At 45.4% G+C, this 17,688-nt stretch overlaps 2 protein-coding genes across 3 annotated transcripts; one reads left to right on the forward strand and one right to left on the reverse strand.

Annotated features, from left to right (window-relative positions):
• Nucleotides 1-140: 140 nt before the first annotated feature.
• On the forward strand, nt 141-4,252 carry LOC105448962 (tonsoku-like protein). Its single transcript, XM_011687869.1, has 2 exons — nt 141-329; nt 418-4,252. The coding sequence occupies exon 2, from the start codon at nt 471-473 to the stop codon at nt 4,242-4,244; it is 3,774 nt and encodes a 1,257-aa protein (XP_011686171.1). The 5' UTR covers nt 141-329; nt 418-470; the 3' UTR covers nt 4,245-4,252.
• Nucleotides 4,253-4,403: 151 nt separating this feature from the next.
• On the reverse strand, nt 4,404-6,360 carry LOC105448963 (U6 snRNA phosphodiesterase). Of its 2 annotated transcripts, none has more exons than XM_011687871.1 (4): nt 5,972-6,360; nt 5,497-5,639; nt 5,006-5,340; nt 4,404-4,786 (listed from the first exon to the last, which is right to left on the reverse strand). In XM_011687871.1, the coding sequence occupies exons 1-4, from the start codon at nt 5,995-5,997 to the stop codon at nt 4,598-4,600; spliced, it is 693 nt and encodes a 230-aa protein (XP_011686173.1). In that variant the 5' UTR covers nt 5,998-6,360; the 3' UTR covers nt 4,404-4,597. The 2 variants fall into 2 exon arrangements, with proteins under 2 accessions (XP_011686173.1, XP_011686172.1); XM_011687870.1 differs by having other exon boundaries at nt 5,964-6,353.
• Between the last annotated feature and the right edge of the window lie 11,328 nt (nt 6,361-17,688).

A 17,688-nucleotide genomic window follows, 5' to 3' on the forward strand; every position in this document is an offset into this window, starting at 1 on the left:
TCACCAGTTCTAAATGCCTCTGAAGTCTGAATTCTGAAATACCACGAAACTCACGTGCTAGACTCTAGAGACACCTCGCGGCTTCGTCCGGTCGGCCTGTTTTCTGATGAATTTCAGAACGCACCGATGGCGCCAAAATCGTGAGCCCGAACACGCCGACAACGGCGTGACAGATTCGTAACCTCCGTCGTCACTTTTTGGAATATACATCATTGGAGATATGCTCTTATTTAAAGAAGAGATCAGTCAATTGAGAATTTATTACGCTTCTCACAGTGCCGATTAGTTCAAATTTTAAAGATTTCGAGATCTTGCTGCATATCAAAGAGGTAATTGCATCATTGGATTTTCAGAACTCTTAAATCTCCTCGTCAAATATTATTTCTTCAATGAAATTGACTGTCCTGTGCCTTACAGGATTTCGAAGAGGATAAGATAGATTTTACATAGACCTACGAAAATCGTCGGAAATGAACGTCGATAGACTCATTAGGAGGAAGCAGCAGGCACAGCGTAGCAACAATCTTCGTCAGGTGGCCGAAATCACGAAGACCCTGGGGGACATGTACTTCGAGAGGAGACAGCTGCGGGAGGCGCTGCGGGAATACACGGAGCAGCTGAGCGTCTGCGAGAGGCTGCAGGACAAGCTGAGCTGTGCGATAGCGCACAGAATGATCGGGGAGGTTTACGCGTGTCAGGGTGATTACGAGCTGGCCCTGACGCACCAGAATCTACATCTGGAGGGCGCCAAGGAGCTGAGGAACTCGATAGAGGAGCAACGGGCGTTCGCCACTCTGGGCAGAACCTACTTCTGTCTGGCCGAAAGCGACAAGATGGGGGAGCGCGAAGAGGCCCTGGCGAACGCGAAGACGGCCTACATGCGGAGTATGGAGCTGTGCGACAAGTTGACGGCCGGCGAGATCAAGCTGGAGGAGAGAACGCTGATGCGGGCGAGGCTGCTGCTCAACCTGGGACTGACGCTGGAAGCACAGAGGGAGACGCCGCAGGCGATCAGCCTGATCGAGCAGGCGACCGCGCTGTGCGAGTCCAACAACTTCCAGGAGGACCTGCATCGAGCGTGCATCTCTCTGGCGGCTATATACGAGCGACAGAACAATCACGAGCTGGCGTTGAGTTACATCGAGACCGCGGCCAGCGTGAACGACGTGTGCCTGAGAGCCGAGGCGAGGATAACGAAGGCCGAGCTGTTCATGCGGACCGGGCAGTGGATCGAAACGCGCAAAGTATTGGTTTCCCTGTACACGAGCAGCGGATTGCCGAAGGACATTAATCAACAGGTGGAAAAGTACTTGAAGATCGTTGTAACTATATGCCGAGCGGAGAACGGTCTTCTCGTCGAGACCGACACGCGGGCCAAGCAGAGGCTGTACGAGACGCTGGGCGACGCGGCGGTCGCCGTGAGATGCTTTGACAAAGGCGCGGAGTACTACCGACACATGTTGACCTGCGCGGAGGAAACGGGCGAGCAAATAATTATTTCTTTGGTGAGCCTAGCGCGAACGCTGACAGACGCGAGGCGGTACGAGGAAGCGTTGCCGTTTGCCCAGCGGGAACTGGATCTCTGCGTCCTTCCCCGAGAGAAATGCAGATCGGCGCTGTTTCTAGCAGATTTATTAGTAACGACGAAGGCCGCCGACGCAAAGATCCGCGAGTGTTACACTTTAGCGTTGAGCGCAGCGAACGAAAGCGATAGCGTTAAGCTGCAAAAGTCTGTTATGAGAGAGCTCATTAATTATCTGGAGAGCGTAGGCCAGCTCGACGAGGCGAGGGATATGAAGCGGAAGGCGGGTTTAACGCTGGAGACACCGAGCGACACGGAGAGCGAAGCGTCGTCCGAGGAGAGCGACAGAATCGGCGCGGATATTTGCCTGGAGGATCTGTCCGATCTGGAAACGGAGGAAAGTGCCAGGAGGCCGGCCAAGAGACGAGCGAGGAGAGGAACGTCGTCCGTGATCAAGAGGAACGACAAGGGTGAGACGCAGCTGCACGTGGCGTGCATCGACGGTAATATCAGTGCCGTCGAGAGGCTCCTGTCGTCCGGTCACACCACCAGCGTCAGAGACCACTGCGGCTGGACGCCGCTTCACGAGGCCGCCAATCACGGCTACGTGGACATCGCGGAGCTACTTCTGAAGCACGGCGCCAGTGTCAACGATCCGGGCGGCGCGTCCTGCAAGGGCGTGACGCCGCTTCACGACGCCGCGTGTTGCGGTCACTTCTCGATAATGCGGCTGCTGATGCAGCACGGCGCGAGCGCGACGCTGAAGACCCACGACGGCGACACGGTGCTGGATTGCCTGGAGGACTGGAGGAGTCGCGTGGATGATCTAAGCCCTCAGGATTTAGTCGAATACGACGCGATGTATAAAGAGCTCTCGGCTGTTGTTCCGATGAGAAAGAGAAGGAGGAGATCCAGCGACGTTCGCACGCCCGACAAGTCCGCGTCATCGTCCGAGGCACTAGAGGTCCGAAAGATATCCGCCGGTGAGGATTACAAGAGGACAATCGAGAGCATGCGAGCCTTCAATAAAACGAACGCCGCCGGCGCGTCGAAAGGCAGCAGCAATGCCGTCACGCCTTTGGTGAGCGAGGAACAAGTTCTCGTCGACGACTGGCTCGAGGACGATCTCGGAGGAAGTGCAGTGAAGAAAAAATCTACGAACAGGCCGTCGAACAGTAGTCACACTGGCACAATCAAGCGCAAGTCTTCGGACGGAAATCTGGAGAGCGCTGTTAAGAAATTGAAGCTGAACGGCGCGCGTCGCAGTAGGGACGATTTCAGTACGAGCGAAGACAGCGGCGACGATTCCGCCGTTGAGATCTGTCAGTTGTTCGAAGAACCCAAGAGGAGGAAGCGGAAACGACAAACGTCCTTGATCTCGAGCGGATTCACCGTGTCTCGCACGCCGTCCCCCGTGGCTCGTCCGCTGCAACCGTCTCCGCCTCCTGCAACAAGTTCGAGACAGCACGACAAGGAATACGTACATTTACGTATATTTGTCGAAGAGAAGGTGTTCAGTCTAAAGGTGGCAGTTTGCGAAGACGAGAGGGAGTTCCTGACGTGCATTACGAGCACCACCGAACGCATGTTCCACGACGAGACCGGTTGCACGGTCAAGTTGCAGTTGCGGCCCGTGAATGGCACCGTCGTCACGAAGGAGGGTATCCTGGAGTTCGCGAGGGAAAACACAAGGAGCGACAAATTGGAGTGCGGGATCGTCGAGCTGCAGGTACCGTCCGTCGTCGAGCGATACAAGACCGTCTGTCGCACTCACAATCTGGCCGCCTGCGAGGTAATGCTTAAGTGCCTTAAATCTTGCGAGAACACGTCGATATTTCGCGTAAAGTCCGACGAGATCGACAAACAGGTGCTCGTGCCGTTGTTGAAGACCTTGGAATACGAAAGGAGCGTCAAGCTGTTACAATTGTCGGGCACCGTGTTGGTTACGGCGGGGATGCACTTGCATCGGTGTCTCTCGAATCTACTGTCGCTGCAGGAGCTCTATTTGAAAGGCTGTGATATCGATGGCGCCTGCTTACGCCAGGTGAACTCGTTGCCTCCTCAGTTGAGAGTCCTGGATCTGAGTTACAATCCGTTGAGTCCCGAGAGCCGCGATATCCTGAGAAAGCTGATTGCGCCCCTGAGATGCCTGCAGACTCTTAACCTGCGTTACTGCATGCTGGAGGATTTTCGTCTTCCACTTGACAATCCCAATCTGACGAGCTGCGACATTTCGTGGAACAAATTAAGTCGCGACGCAGCGACCTCCTTCCTGAGTAGGCAACTGTTCGACTTGAATTTATCTAATATTCTGTCTTCCAGCCATCCCGTCTTGAGTCTAGATACGACGAGCGTAGCTCTGGCACCGAGCTTAGAATCGCTGGATCTCTCGTTCTGCGACGTAACGGACTCCGATGTTAAGATTATCGTAAGACAATTGCCTAGACTGTTGAAATTAATACTTAGAGGGAATATAAATGTATCTCTGTTATCCATAAACGCATTATTAAGTCGTGACCCCACGTTAACTTATATCGACGTCAGTGGTTGTAAAGAAATCGCGAGTAATCCAGAGGTAGGATTGACTATACAAAATCCTGAGGTTTGTACGCTACTGGCTAGCATAGAGCCCAATTTATGTGAATCGTGGATTCAATTGTGGCGAGGCACGGGTCTTGTTACGAAATTGCCTCATAACTTGGTGATTTTTAAACCAATATGACTTTCTAATGGAAAATAGTACATCTCTAATTTTGATACACGAAAAATAATTTATTTAAAAAATAAAATATCCTATAAAATATGTAGATATATTTCTAGAAAAATAATTTATATTTTATAATACAATGTTCAACAATGTTTATAATACAAAGCAATACTATTATAATTTAAGTAAATTATTAATCGGTATCTCTCTTTTATATAATATTTTTAAAGCTCTGTAAAAAAAAAACTCAGTTGAATCGGGTTTAATCAATTGAAAGAAGCAATTAAATGACAGTTTTGCTTTTTGATAATAAGTGCTGTATATATAATTTCCTAAAATAGATTTTACAGCCTAATTTGTATAATTTATTATTTTAATTCAAAGCTAAAACTTTTATTTCCAATTTTGCATTGTATCTCACTGACGTGCACATAAGCATCTTCCATGTTTTCCGCCAAAAATTTGTTTAAACTGTTCGTAAGAGATGGCAGAATTTCTTTCAAACACGCTCGCTGATCTCCAAGGCACCAGAAGAAACTAATGTGATATGAAGAATCCTGTACATAAGAAATATATCGAATTATTTAGGTTTATCTCGGTCTTTCACTGCACTCATATTGAATGATAATTCACACGATATTTTTGATTCTGACGTAATCAAGCAACGTGACTACAGTGAAGGATCAAAAGACAAATGCAAACTATAAAATCTGTTACTTATCCTCACGTTATATGTGCATTTAACAAAAATGCAATAAAAGAATATTTTCATGTACCTTATAAAACGATGGCAATTGATATTCAGCTAGTAAATTGTCGACAGCTTCTGTTAGGCACTTCAACATTCCATCCTCATCTTGACAATAAATTCCGAGGAATGTGCGAGTTCTCTCCTCATTACAGTACACCCTTATATCCGTGAGTTGTAGGGCAAATTTATTAAATCTACGGCACGACAGCTTTATGCCTTCCACAAACGATTCGATCCAATGAAACTTTAAGACCAAGGTACGACTGAGACTAATATGAAGACTAGAAATGATGTTCCCTTGAACAGGCAGTTCACTCAACACAGATGTTATCCAAGTATGAAGGCAATCGCTGGGTGTATCTAAAATCAATTTGAATAATTTAAAAGAAATTTCTGAATAATTCTATTACTGGTTATTTAATATTAATATTGTATTAAGCGAAGTTTCTTCTCGAACTATATATTTTGCCACGAGATGCAAATTAATATCGATATGTTCGAAGGCGAAATACTTACAATTTATGTAAATCAGAGTTGCCCAATTACCGCGCTCATGTTTAAAGCTTCGTAATCGTCCGTCGTGATCCAGCGGATCATCGATCACTTCTTCATTATACGCAACTCCTTTCCATGATAATATACTTTCAGGTAAAGCTAACCTGGAAATTCATTCAAACGTCTAAGTAAAAATATATGTAAGCAATGTTATTTTTTTGTCCTTGCGTGCCAATATTCAGAGAAATTACACAACTTTAATATTATATTCTGTATTATTAATTGCATGTACGATTATATCTAAATATCTAAAGTATATATCAGGTTTATAAACAGTGTTTTCTAACCTCAAATTCAAACCTAAGAATTACAGAACTGTTATGATTATTTCAAGCACTGCTTTTTACTACCATAAAAAAAGAGAGCTTTCAGAGAGAAGAATTATTGTTAAATAATGTAATCCAGAATAATTGATATAATTTATGTACTTGTTTACAATTTTATGATCCTCTCTCTTCTCATCTTGCTCGTCTTCGTCTGAGTCGGATGAATACGTTTGTATTAAATGCAATCCGGCCATATTTTTTAACGCTTTTTATATTCAACATGAAAAGTATCTATTATCACTCCGATTATAAATTTTAACAGAAATACAATATTAAAAAACCGAAGATACCGGTTATGTGTACAGTTCGCACGCCATGCGCAACACAAGTTTGACAGCCAAGGATTATTTTTTTTATAGATGCGTCACTTCTACATCGAAAATCCAGTCATCATCAGCTTCGTACTGATTGACTGATGTCATTACGACCAAATATGATATAACGATCTGTGAACAAAGTTTCATACCAGTTACATTCAAACAAGACGTGTTAAGAAAAAATAATTAATTTTTTAAAAATAGAGAAATTTATCACAGAAAGATACATGTTGCTTACATATATTTTTCTAAATTAATTAAAATATTTCGAGTTTCCAAATTTAATTTAGATATTAATAATTATAATTTGCGAAATAAATATGCAAAATAGAATATACATATAGTACTTATAATCTTATATATTATTCAGAGAATATTATTAAATTTTAATATTATCTAAAGGAAATCTTAAAATGAAGATATCTCTATGAAATTATTAAAAGATATCCTTGTGACATCTTTCAGATATTTATTGTCCTGATTTACGATTTTGAAACACTGTTCTAAAATACCTTTAAAATATCTCTTGAGATATCACTTGAGATTTCTTTTACGTAATTTTAATTGACAATGTAAAAATATATATTTTTTACATTTATACACACCCACACAATTGATATTTCGCGGATTACCTCTCGTGGGCAGGTAGATTCGACTGGCGCATTAAATGTACTGAACAGAAGTCCTTTGCCATTTTAAATTTTCGCAATAATTAATGAGCTAATAATTAATAAACGCGTGGGCTGTCTCTTCACACAGACATACGTTTATTCGCGGATTTTTATTAATTATATATTGTTGGTCCATTCGTAAAGCACACTTCCCGAACATCCCACCACGCTCCTAGCAACAGTGAACGCGTAGGCAGTCTGTTCGCGCGGACATGTGCTTATTCGCGGATCTTTATTAATTATTGCGAAAATTACAAAATGATTGAGCTTTGCGATTCAGTTTAGCCCGCCTATGACAGATGATCCACAAAAATTTTTAACAGATAGGATTAATAAAACACAACTAATAATGAAAATACCTATCTGCAGTTAAAAATTTTGTATCTAGTTAACAGGCAAAAGATCCACATCTTTTGGATCACGCGTGTTAATAACATGCATATCATCATAGTTATTCAATCGTTATTAAATCATCGAAAACAGTTTTATGCTAAACATAAGAAGATTATTGCTGTGCACTGCAGAACCACGATAGAGCTACAATAATTTTCTACGTGTGTTCTCGCCAAATTGCCAAATATTTTCTCGATGCAGTGCACTTTGCAATACAATCATCGTATCCCGCGTTCACTCCGATGTAATCCTTTAGCAATATAATTTCCACGGCAGAGTTCACGACCGAGAGATATAGCGTTTTTACTGCAGAGAGCGCGTCAGAATTTGTTATCGCACAGATTGTGCGTCGGATTATCATCGACTTTCGTGATTGCCTATTGGACATCGTCGAAGATTTTTCGCTTTCCAGCGTTCCTTTCCGATATCCTCTCGCTGGTCGAGTCGCCGTGCTTCTTTACGTAACGCTCGTCCTTTCCAGTCGCCGTGGTCTCTCTTTTTCTCTTCATCCCTCTCTCTCTCTCTCTCTCTCTCTCTTTGCGGGTATCGAGGAATAGTCGTTTCGCCATTTCTGCAACTTCAACTCTGCCCGCCCGAGGATTTTCAATATTCTTGGAATACGCGGCTCTCTTTGAAATTCAGATATTGCGAGCAAAGGGCCCTTTCGGCGGTGGCTGCACCTCAAATTTGCACAGGCCAGACCGAGCCCGCGAGCAGTCGACGGAATCATTGCGTCCCGCGACATCCTCTCGCAACACGGTGCTGTCAATCGTACGTACAAGTGTGACTGATGAGATTGACCTGGTTATACCCCACGGGAAAGATTCTCATTTAATAAGGTCGGCTTTGCGAACTAATTCTAATTCAATTTAATCTCAACGAATTTGATTCTCGATAATTCAGACGATGTATAAGAAGCGAGGAAAGAAACCTCAAACTCGTCGGAAATTTTTCTTGTAATTACATCGAATTATTATTTGCAACGAATAGATACTTTCTTCGTCCTTTGCATGAGATGCGACAACGTCGAATGTACATTTTTACAGTTTTAGAGAGCATGCAAGAATATGTGAATTTAAGTAAAACTGGGATTGATTTGATCCTAAAATATATTTGAAATATACAAGCGACGAGTTTATAATAGAAACTGTTAAACTCTCTCGAGCTATATATTTACTCGCGAGACTTTAGTCTTTAAGCTAACGGGAGATAGCGAGAGAACTATAAAGTTGCGCGTGCATTTCATATTTAGGAAACGCGTTCCTCGTTGCGCCAATGTAAAATGCAACTTTCTGGGAAATGTCGAAGAGCATTCTCGATATGTTTAAAGACGGACCATTAATGCATATAATTTTACACTTTACATCGCGCGAGAAATACCAACGTGTCCGTCATTGACAAAAGTAGAATTCTAAAGGTTTGTGAAGCCAACGAACACATGAGAACTCCTCGGATCTCCTCGCGGTCTCGTTCCAAGGAAGATCGAAGCCCGATACTAATTCTTCGACATTTCTCTCAACGCCGAGCTCCAACTGACGAGGGTCATCGCCGACAAGACGTTTCGCCGAACACGATCAATACCCGATGTGTACCGCCGGCGTGGCGAAAAGGCGTGGAGGACGCGGAGGTATTTCTCGTGAATGAAAAGCCGTCATCGGCAACACGCGCGACGGCGGCAGCGACGACGACGACGGCGGCGCGGTGGATCGACAGTAATTGGCGACTGCCGGAGTAGTCTGCCTGTCGGCCGCGAACTTTGAACTTTCGAAAAATAGAGTCGCGTGACAATCGATAGCGCGGCGAGAGAGACGACGGGACGAACGGACGGGAGCGGAATCCGGGGCGTTTAATCGCGACATTTCGCGGCATCGACCGCGCGTCGAGAGAAATCGTCGCGTTTCGGACGATCGCGAGGAGAGAAGACAGAGAATCCGCTGACGGATTTCAACGACGGCGACGACGACGACGACGGGGGAGTGGGTGCTGGGGGCGAAGGGGTAAACGGTGGGGTGGGTGGTGCTCGCGTGTTTCGCGAAAAAGAAAAGCGCGGAAGTTCAGCGCGAGTCTCTCGGCGTAACAGGTGGTTAAACAGGGCTGTAAAGCAGCTCGCACAAGCGGCGCGAGAGGCGGCAGGGGGGTTGGAGGAGGGTGGTGGGGAAGGGGAGAAGGTTGCATCGGGGGAGAAAGTCGAGGGAAGGGTTAAAAAGGTCGGACTTCGCGAGGTGCGGTCGAGAGATCGCGGTTCCTCCACCTCCCTCCCAACCCTTTCCTTTCGCTCGCGCAACACGAATTGCAAATTAATTGCCCGGATTATATTTCGCGCGTCGCGCTCTCGCGAAACTTGCGTACACACCGTCCGCGAAAAATCGGACGAGCCGTATACGGCTCTCGTATAACTGGAAAGAAAAATATGATCAGCACGCCGTTATCAGCCGGTCGAAATTTATCGCGATGGAGGATATTTCGAGGATTATCACGAGCGCCGAAATTACACATCACCGTCGTTAAATTTAATTAGAGAGCCAATACGGAGGAAGGAGGAGGGGGTTGGACGAAATATTCTCCACGTTTTTAGAGAACTGCCGCGTAAATCAATATAATAACAGCGACGGCAAATCCGTCCCGAAAGATATTACGTCGCAATAATTACGCGTGTTCGAAGCACTGCACGAAATCGTCGCGCTTGAAAAGTCGGAGTAGACGTTTGCCCGGTGCGACGATTACGGCGAAAAAAAATTTATACCGTATATATCGATCGCCGTTCGCGTTCTACTTTCCATCCGCGATCTCTCCGCGCGCATTCAATTAATCGATCGGCGCTAAACGACGCGACGCGACGCGACGATCGTAAAACGCATCTAGGAATATCTCCCCGCGAATCCCGCCACGGGCGCGGGAGCGCGCGGCGGTCTTAATTAATTCGATCCTGCAGCCCTTCCTGCAGCCCGATGCCATTTCCATCGTCGTCGGGGAGCACGGTCTCGCTCGGTCGGACGACGCGGGGGAGGGGGAGGGGGCGGGAAGGGCAAGGTGCAGGGTTCCGCGCGCCTCGGGCGACGAAAGAGGAAATTGGCTCGGCTCGGAGACGTCCTGCCTCGGACGGAACATCCTTAATACCGTAAAGTAAGTTTAATGGAGGATGCAGTCGCGCACCGACGCCTACTGCAGAGTGTTGGGGGTTGATTCGCGCGCGCGCGCTCCCTTGACTCACAGTTAAGCGTTTAAATGGCACAGTAATAAATATCCGTATTAAGTTGCGCTTAAGTGCCCGAATTAGCGCGAAGACCCGGACGTTTAAGCAATAACGATCAAGTTGGGACTTAAATGATAACGATTACGTTACGTCTTTCTCCAGATTTCGAACTCAGCTGCGACGTCTTACTCAATCTATAGCTAAGTCATTTTTTTTTAATACGGAGAATTAATAAAAGATTTAAAGATTGTATTTTATAATTAACACATAATTTAATAATTCGCATAATTTTCCAATTTCGTAGGTCACCAGCGTCAATCGCAATTAGACTGCCTAAGATTCTTCGTTAATTTGAATGTACGGATATATGAGGCATGGCAAATTCGTCAGTGTTCGACGAATTCGCAATTCGTGCGTGACGAATTAAATTTGAAAGCGACAGGGAATAAGGGGGAGAGGGAAGGAAAAGTAGAAGGAGCAACCGGACAGTGTGGAGAAAAGTTGAGGACCTGCGGAAGCTGGGGAGCGGCGCACGAAGGGCGCAAAGTGATCGCTGCAGGAGGGTGGTTGAAAGGAGGGTGGTTTAAGTAAGAAAGGAGGAAGCGAGAGCAGGAAGCCCGCGGTGAGAGAGAAAGAGGGAGAGAGCGTGATAGGAGGTAGATCGGTGAGACAGCGGCGGGTGGCGGAGAGACGGAGAGCTCATCAGACGCGTCAGTTGCCCCTGGCGCCGCTTCATCCCCTCGAACTGCGCGTTTCCAGTGTCTCCAGAGTCTTTTCCGTCCCTTCCTCATCGGCGCGCCCGCTTATTTTCCCCTCCCTATACATCTCTCATCCGCGATATCTCATATAGCGCTTTACGAAGGGGGAGGGGGAGAGGGGGGCAGAGCGCAATTTTGCGTCGTCGCTTAACCCACGTGCTTCCGGTACGCTCTCTAATACCCGGATAAACGTATCTTTAATCGTCTTCGCGAGCGAAATATTGCATGGAACGGGGCTCCCACAGAACGTTCGTTCAGCTTAAACGCCCGTCTTTTTTTTTTGTCGCAACATTTAAAAGATGGAGAACGATCTGTCACATTTCGCGTCCCGTGAGATTTGGTTCGTGAAAAAAATTCTTCCCATCACTTACGGACTCTTAGAAACTCAATTTTAACGTCTTAATATTTTCATTGAGTATCTGCCTTACGACTGATTCATTTAGAAGTTTTAATTCCTGTCTAACAAAATTTAAGTATAAGCAACATTATTATATATGCCACTTTTTTTATATTGAGGATATTGGGAATTAAACCTCATCTCATCATTATTTTCACCAATGTAGATTAATTTTAATCTCGGTATAAAGTTACCTTTTATCTTTCTCTAGTTCTAAGAATTTGAAAAAGATACAGAGTAAATTAAAGTTAATCTACACTGATAGAAACGGGCAGTTCATTTTTACATCAGGCAGATTAAACAGTCCCTCCCCCTCCTCCTCCAACACTCCGGAAAATTTCGAAAGATATCGTCATATCGAAATGGGATATGAGACTTTATCGTAAAAATTTCCACGTCCACCGTAATTAGCTAATTTCCAGGAACGCGCTCTTCCGCTTCTGCACGATTATCGCGACGGACCGGAGAGATCGAAGAAAGACACGACGACAGACATTGACACTCTTCTTCTTGTTTTTTTTTTCCGTCGAAGGCAGCGAATAGCGGTTGCTAGGAGACCCCGCTCCTCTCCCAAGGCGCGAGAGAAAGATCCGGAGAGAAAGACGCTGCCGCGCCATTATCCGCGCCGGAGGATCACCGCGAGCGACGTCGGTCGGAGCCGTGTAGCGCGGCGCGGGATCAAAGTGCAATCTAATCGCGTAATGGCCGGAGTATTAGGGCAGCCGCCCGCCGTAGAGTCGCCCCCCCCCTCCCCCTGCTCCTCTCCGTCTCCGTCTCCTTCCTCATCACCCCGCCGCGCTCATAGACGCGCGGCGGTAATTAAGGAGCACGGATCGGCCGCGCCGCTCCTTATTACAAGCCCGGACCGACGTTCGTGGCGTGAATTGATCTCCCACCGACGTCCTGATGAGCCAAGAGATGCTAATTACTCTCGGCCACGCGTCCGTCCTTTTCACGCTCCCCTTGATTCGACGTTTCTGCCTTTCGTGTGTCAATTGGCGGCCGTAATAAGGGGATACACAACGAGCGTGGCTCTCTTTTTCCTTTTTTTTTTCTTTTGGTTCTCGAAAGGAGAGAGTATCCCTCGCCACGAAACGCGAGGATGGACCGACGTGAGAGGAGCGCCTTTTAATCGCGTATCTAATCGAGAAATTCCCTTAAACTAAATCATACCCCGCGTCTTTCAATTAAATAATAAATATAATGCATTAATGAGACAAAATAAAATAAAATAAATCTTGCTACACTGAAGAAAGAATTCTACAGTCTTAACAATATAAAAAATATACAGTACTTTTCACATACACGTACGAGGAAATATCCAAAAGTTTCCGGAACCTTGAATCTCCCGAGTGCGAATTGAAGCTTAGGTAGAATTGTGCCACTAAATATCGCAAGTCTACATCATGGAACAGTCTACCACATGGCATTTGAAATGCACGTGTTAAGCGTCATTGTTCAGAAGCTTCTTTCGTAAAATGCAATTTGTTTTTGACAATTTTTTGAATGACTAATAAAAAACTGCGGTGCGTGTAAAATTGTTTCCTTTTGAATAAACCTGCTGAACTAAGATTGTCATAATACTCAGGAAGCCTTTAAGGACAATGCTACGGAAAAAAATTACGAAAATATCTATATATAAAAAAAAAACGAAAAAATAAAAATATTGAAAAATATAAAAATGCTATTTTTTAAAATAATTTCGGAAACTTTTGGGTACTCCCTCTCTCATATATCTTAACATGCATTATACATATATTATATAAGAATCTCTTATATTATAAAATTTCCGGCATCATTGACAACCAATTTGTCAGGATCTCCAAATTCAAAGGCATTTTAACCCAGGAAGCCGAAAACTACCGATTCCCATTCCCCGTAACAAGAACGATCGTTGAAAATTGGCTGCCATCGGAGCAGACCGCGTCGGAATGATGCCCTCGTTTGTTCGGTGAACGATTTCGAAAATTGGGAACCACCGGCCAGGATTCACCAGATCGTTAGATCGGTAGATACGTAGCCGGGCATAGGGATGGCTAACTATCGTAATCGGCGCGGTATCTTCCCACGATCCAGCGGCGCGCGCGCTCGCGCGTCTATTAATTGCACGTTTCTTTACGATCACACGTACTTCGGAAACCGCGTCCTCTCTCCTTCCCTCCCGCGTGAGATCACATGCACCTGCACGCTTGCAGTCGCTCATTATACAAATTTATTACGTGTTTATAGTATCCCAATTTTATTCAACGAAACCTCCGAAATCCCAGGAACAACATCCATAATTATTATTATCCTAGACAATCTTCCTCATCTACGCGATCTGAATTTCATCAGAACAATCGGCTGATCATTATGGATGATTCGATAAACAACGGACAAAGATCTAACTCGGATATCGTAAGATAAGCTGATCTCAAAAAAGCTCGAGATTTAAAAATCATTTTTTATAATTATTACGTAATACTATCTTGCCTGTTCGAATTATGAACGAATTTTTGAGTGAAATATCTTAGCACCAAGCAATTATTGATTTTTATTAGGATAAAAATAAGCAGAAAAAAAGTTGTAAGAGAATATTATTATTGGAAGAAAAGATTTTCTAAGATAAAGGATTCTTTTTGAGATATTTTCAGGTCATAATTCACATCTCTAGACGATAAATGATACAAACACACAAACACGGACACTATGACATTTAATAATAAAAAATAAAGTTCTAAATAAGTTTTCTTTTTAACGCGATACGAAACATCGTGTCATCTTTTAATCGTATAACCGTTGCTTAATGTTCTTACGCGGTACGCCTCTCTTACCTGGCGTCGAGCTGCTCGTTGTTCTCGCCACGTCGTTCGGAATTCCTCGAACTTTTTCACCCGGCTCGAGAATCTCTTTCGTTCTAAACAACTCGCGCGATCCACACCTGCCATAATCAATCGAAATTGGCCGTGTGCTACTCACACGGGGAAGGTGGATAGATAGCTGCTCGCGTAGCGCCCTGTGATCTGGCGCGTTAACCGGCGACGGCAGGACAATGATTATCCTGGTGTAGCGCAGGTGCATCCTCTCGTAAACAGGTAGCCCTCTCGTATATCCATGGGATTTCTTTCCAGTTCCCGAACTACCCCGAGGGGAAAGGGTGGAGAAAAGGGAGCTCTCTCTCTTTCTATCCTGTCTCTCTCTCTCGGTAAGCAGATTCTCGTTATCCGCTGGAAGTTCTGCACGCGCACGTTTCCCCTCTTTGAGGGAACGCGGATGCGACACGCAATTTTCAATTCCACGGTGTAATTAATTTAGCGAGAGCGGGAGGAGGGGGACGAGGCGAAGCGGGAAGGAGGCGACGGCTCGGTTAATTGCTCGCCAACGTGCGTGTCCGAATTTCAACACGAAGCCACGCCACGCCTCGTGCGCGCGTGTGTGTATGCGTGTGCTTCATTTCATATCGCGTGGTCGCACCATCCTCCTCCGTTGCTTCTCCGTGAAATATTCCGCGACCGAGATCGAAAGGCAAGAGCAAGGCGAACCTTTTAGAAAGGGTTCCAGTTTTGTCTCCAAAATTTTGTCCAAGTGTATTTAAATGTAACTGTATTTTTAAATCATATATCTAAGATAAGTGTTCGTAAAATGTACCCCCTAAGAATTTATGTAAAACATATTTATAGAATATTATAGTATTCTCGCACAGCCCAAGAATACTACTCGTGCTTCTCAATTTTGTCTGCGTAATGTTCAATTTTATCTGCTCTCGATTTAAACCATCAAACTCTATATATCTTTTAATCTCTAACAAGTTACAGACGGATGTACATTTTTTAACATACACGAATATCGAGCCGGTACAGTCTCAAACTACGCAATGAATATTGCGGATTGCAAATTGGAGATTAGAATTCAACCGACTAGAACGAAACGGATTAAAATTATTTGATTGATAGAATTCTAATCATCAGTTCGTAATTCAATCTCTTCAATATACGTAATCTTAATATAACAAAACTGCGATAGCAGTTGCTGCAGCCAGGGCACAAAATCGATATAATCACGTTCTTCTCACCGATCCTCCCGAATCACGCCACTCGATATCGCGTTCGATTACCGCTTTGCACGCTCGAGATCATTATTTTATGTGCATGCCTATCGAATGTTCGAAAGAGATACGAGTTGATTGGCAGCGGGATACATTGGTGCCTTATACTTGGCATAAAACTGCCAAGTAGAAGCCGCAGGGAGAGAAAGATTCGAGGCATGGCGAAGATCGGGGAGAGGAGAGAGAGAGAGACGGGATAATGTGAGAGTCGCGGTTGTCACGAGGGACGAATCGGGGCCGGCGGAGAACTGAAATTACGCGCGCGCCCGCGTAAAACCTCGAAATAATGAGCTTTTAATAGCCGGTCAGGTGCCTGACGAGCGGACGGAGAAGCGACAGCGTATGCTAATGATACGGCTCAATTAGTGGCCATACAAAGTTGAGAGTAAGGGAGAGAAGAAGGGGAGAGGAAACAAAACAAAATCGAGAGAGGGAGAGAGAGAGAGAAAAAGCAAAGGGAGGCAGAGAAAAGCACCATGAATCTCGAGACGGATGTGATCTAAAAGCTTCTGATTTAAAGACTGCCCTCGCCAGCGGTCGACAGCACGCACCTTCTTCTTCTCTTCTTTTTTTTTCATCCTCCTCGCTGCCTCCTTTAATAAATAGCGCGTTCCTCGTTCTCTCTTTATGTCTAGCTAATAATAAACCACCGATGTCTCTTTCCGTCTATCCGGCGCGTCTTTCTCGTCTCCGCGTCTGTAAAATTACAACTCTACGGACCCCGGACCGCAGCTAGGCCCCGAGGTGCTAATAAAATTCAGCGCGATCGTTCATTTATTCGTTCGCACGATTCTCCTTCCAGACCCTACTCTCGCGCGTGTACACGAGCTAACACCGGCGGTTTCGTGCAGCGCTTCTTTCAAGATATTAAGTCTTTCCCCGCCGAATCCGGGTTCTCGTCGAGAATATAATTTTAGGCCTGTCTATTTTATAAATTCGATAATTCTCAGCATTTCAAATTACATCGCCGCGTAGAAATTCGACCGATCGCCACGTCGCGTGACAGCGTCTATATACGCGCGCACCGCGCGGATTTCACGCGGCAGATAAGGCGCATTAATAATGCAGCGTATTGCGGTGGCTTCTCCTCGCGGGGAGGAGAAAAAGCGCTGCGGCGCTACATATATTATGCATTAGGCGAAGGAAGAAGCCCCGAGCTAGGAGAGAAAGAGCGGGATACATGAGTGAGAGAAAGGGAGAGAGATCCGCCTTGTTTTCGGGTGAAAACCCCGACAGTTTCGCGCTAAGTTCCGACGTCGTCACACGCGCGCGCGCGTATCAGGACATCGATTTCTCAACTTCCCATCTTCCAATCTTCCCATCAGTCGCGCTTTTTTTTTCTTTAAATATTACCAGAACATCTTATCTATCGCATAACGTAAAATATCAAACGTTGGACGAAAAACGTATCAATAATTTAAAATAATATTGACGCAAAGTAAAGAAAGATTAGTGGCAGAAAACATCCGAAATCTGTCATTTAAGTGAAGAAGATAACGCGATCTGCGCGTTAAAAAGTGTATTACCGAAGACAGGATGAGTTTTTCGGTGGTTTCCTCGTCATGGAAACAATCGAAGCCACGTGCGGATCGATAGCTGCTCTGCGAATATCTCCATCTCCCTCGTTTCTCTTCCCCGCTTCCTTTCTCCCACTCACACGCTCTTTCCGTTCGCGCGGAATGATCGCACGAACGAGGTATCGATTGATCTCTCGTCCCCGTAATTGCCGTGATTGTTGCGCGATCACGTAACTTGATCTACGCGACGGACCGACCTATTATTACGTATGTACGTGCGTACGTTCGCGCGCGCGTATATGTGTACGTATAGATTTTATTTGCCAAATGACAAAAAATTGCAGATTGCGTCGTGCTACGAGCTACGAGGACTCACCAGCCCCGCGCGCGTTTGCGGTGCGGAGATTGGTGCGATAAAGCGCCGATTGTAAGCTCGTCGGATAATGATAATCGCTCTTTTCCCCGCCTCGCGCGACGCGCGGCCTCGATCCACGTTC

Source organism: Wasmannia auropunctata, unplaced genomic scaffold (assembly GCF_000956235.1).
Source record: "Wasmannia auropunctata unplaced genomic scaffold, wasmannia.A_1.0 LD336078.1, whole genome shotgun sequence".
NCBI classification, from domain to species: domain Eukaryota; kingdom Metazoa; phylum Arthropoda; class Insecta; order Hymenoptera; family Formicidae; genus Wasmannia; species Wasmannia auropunctata.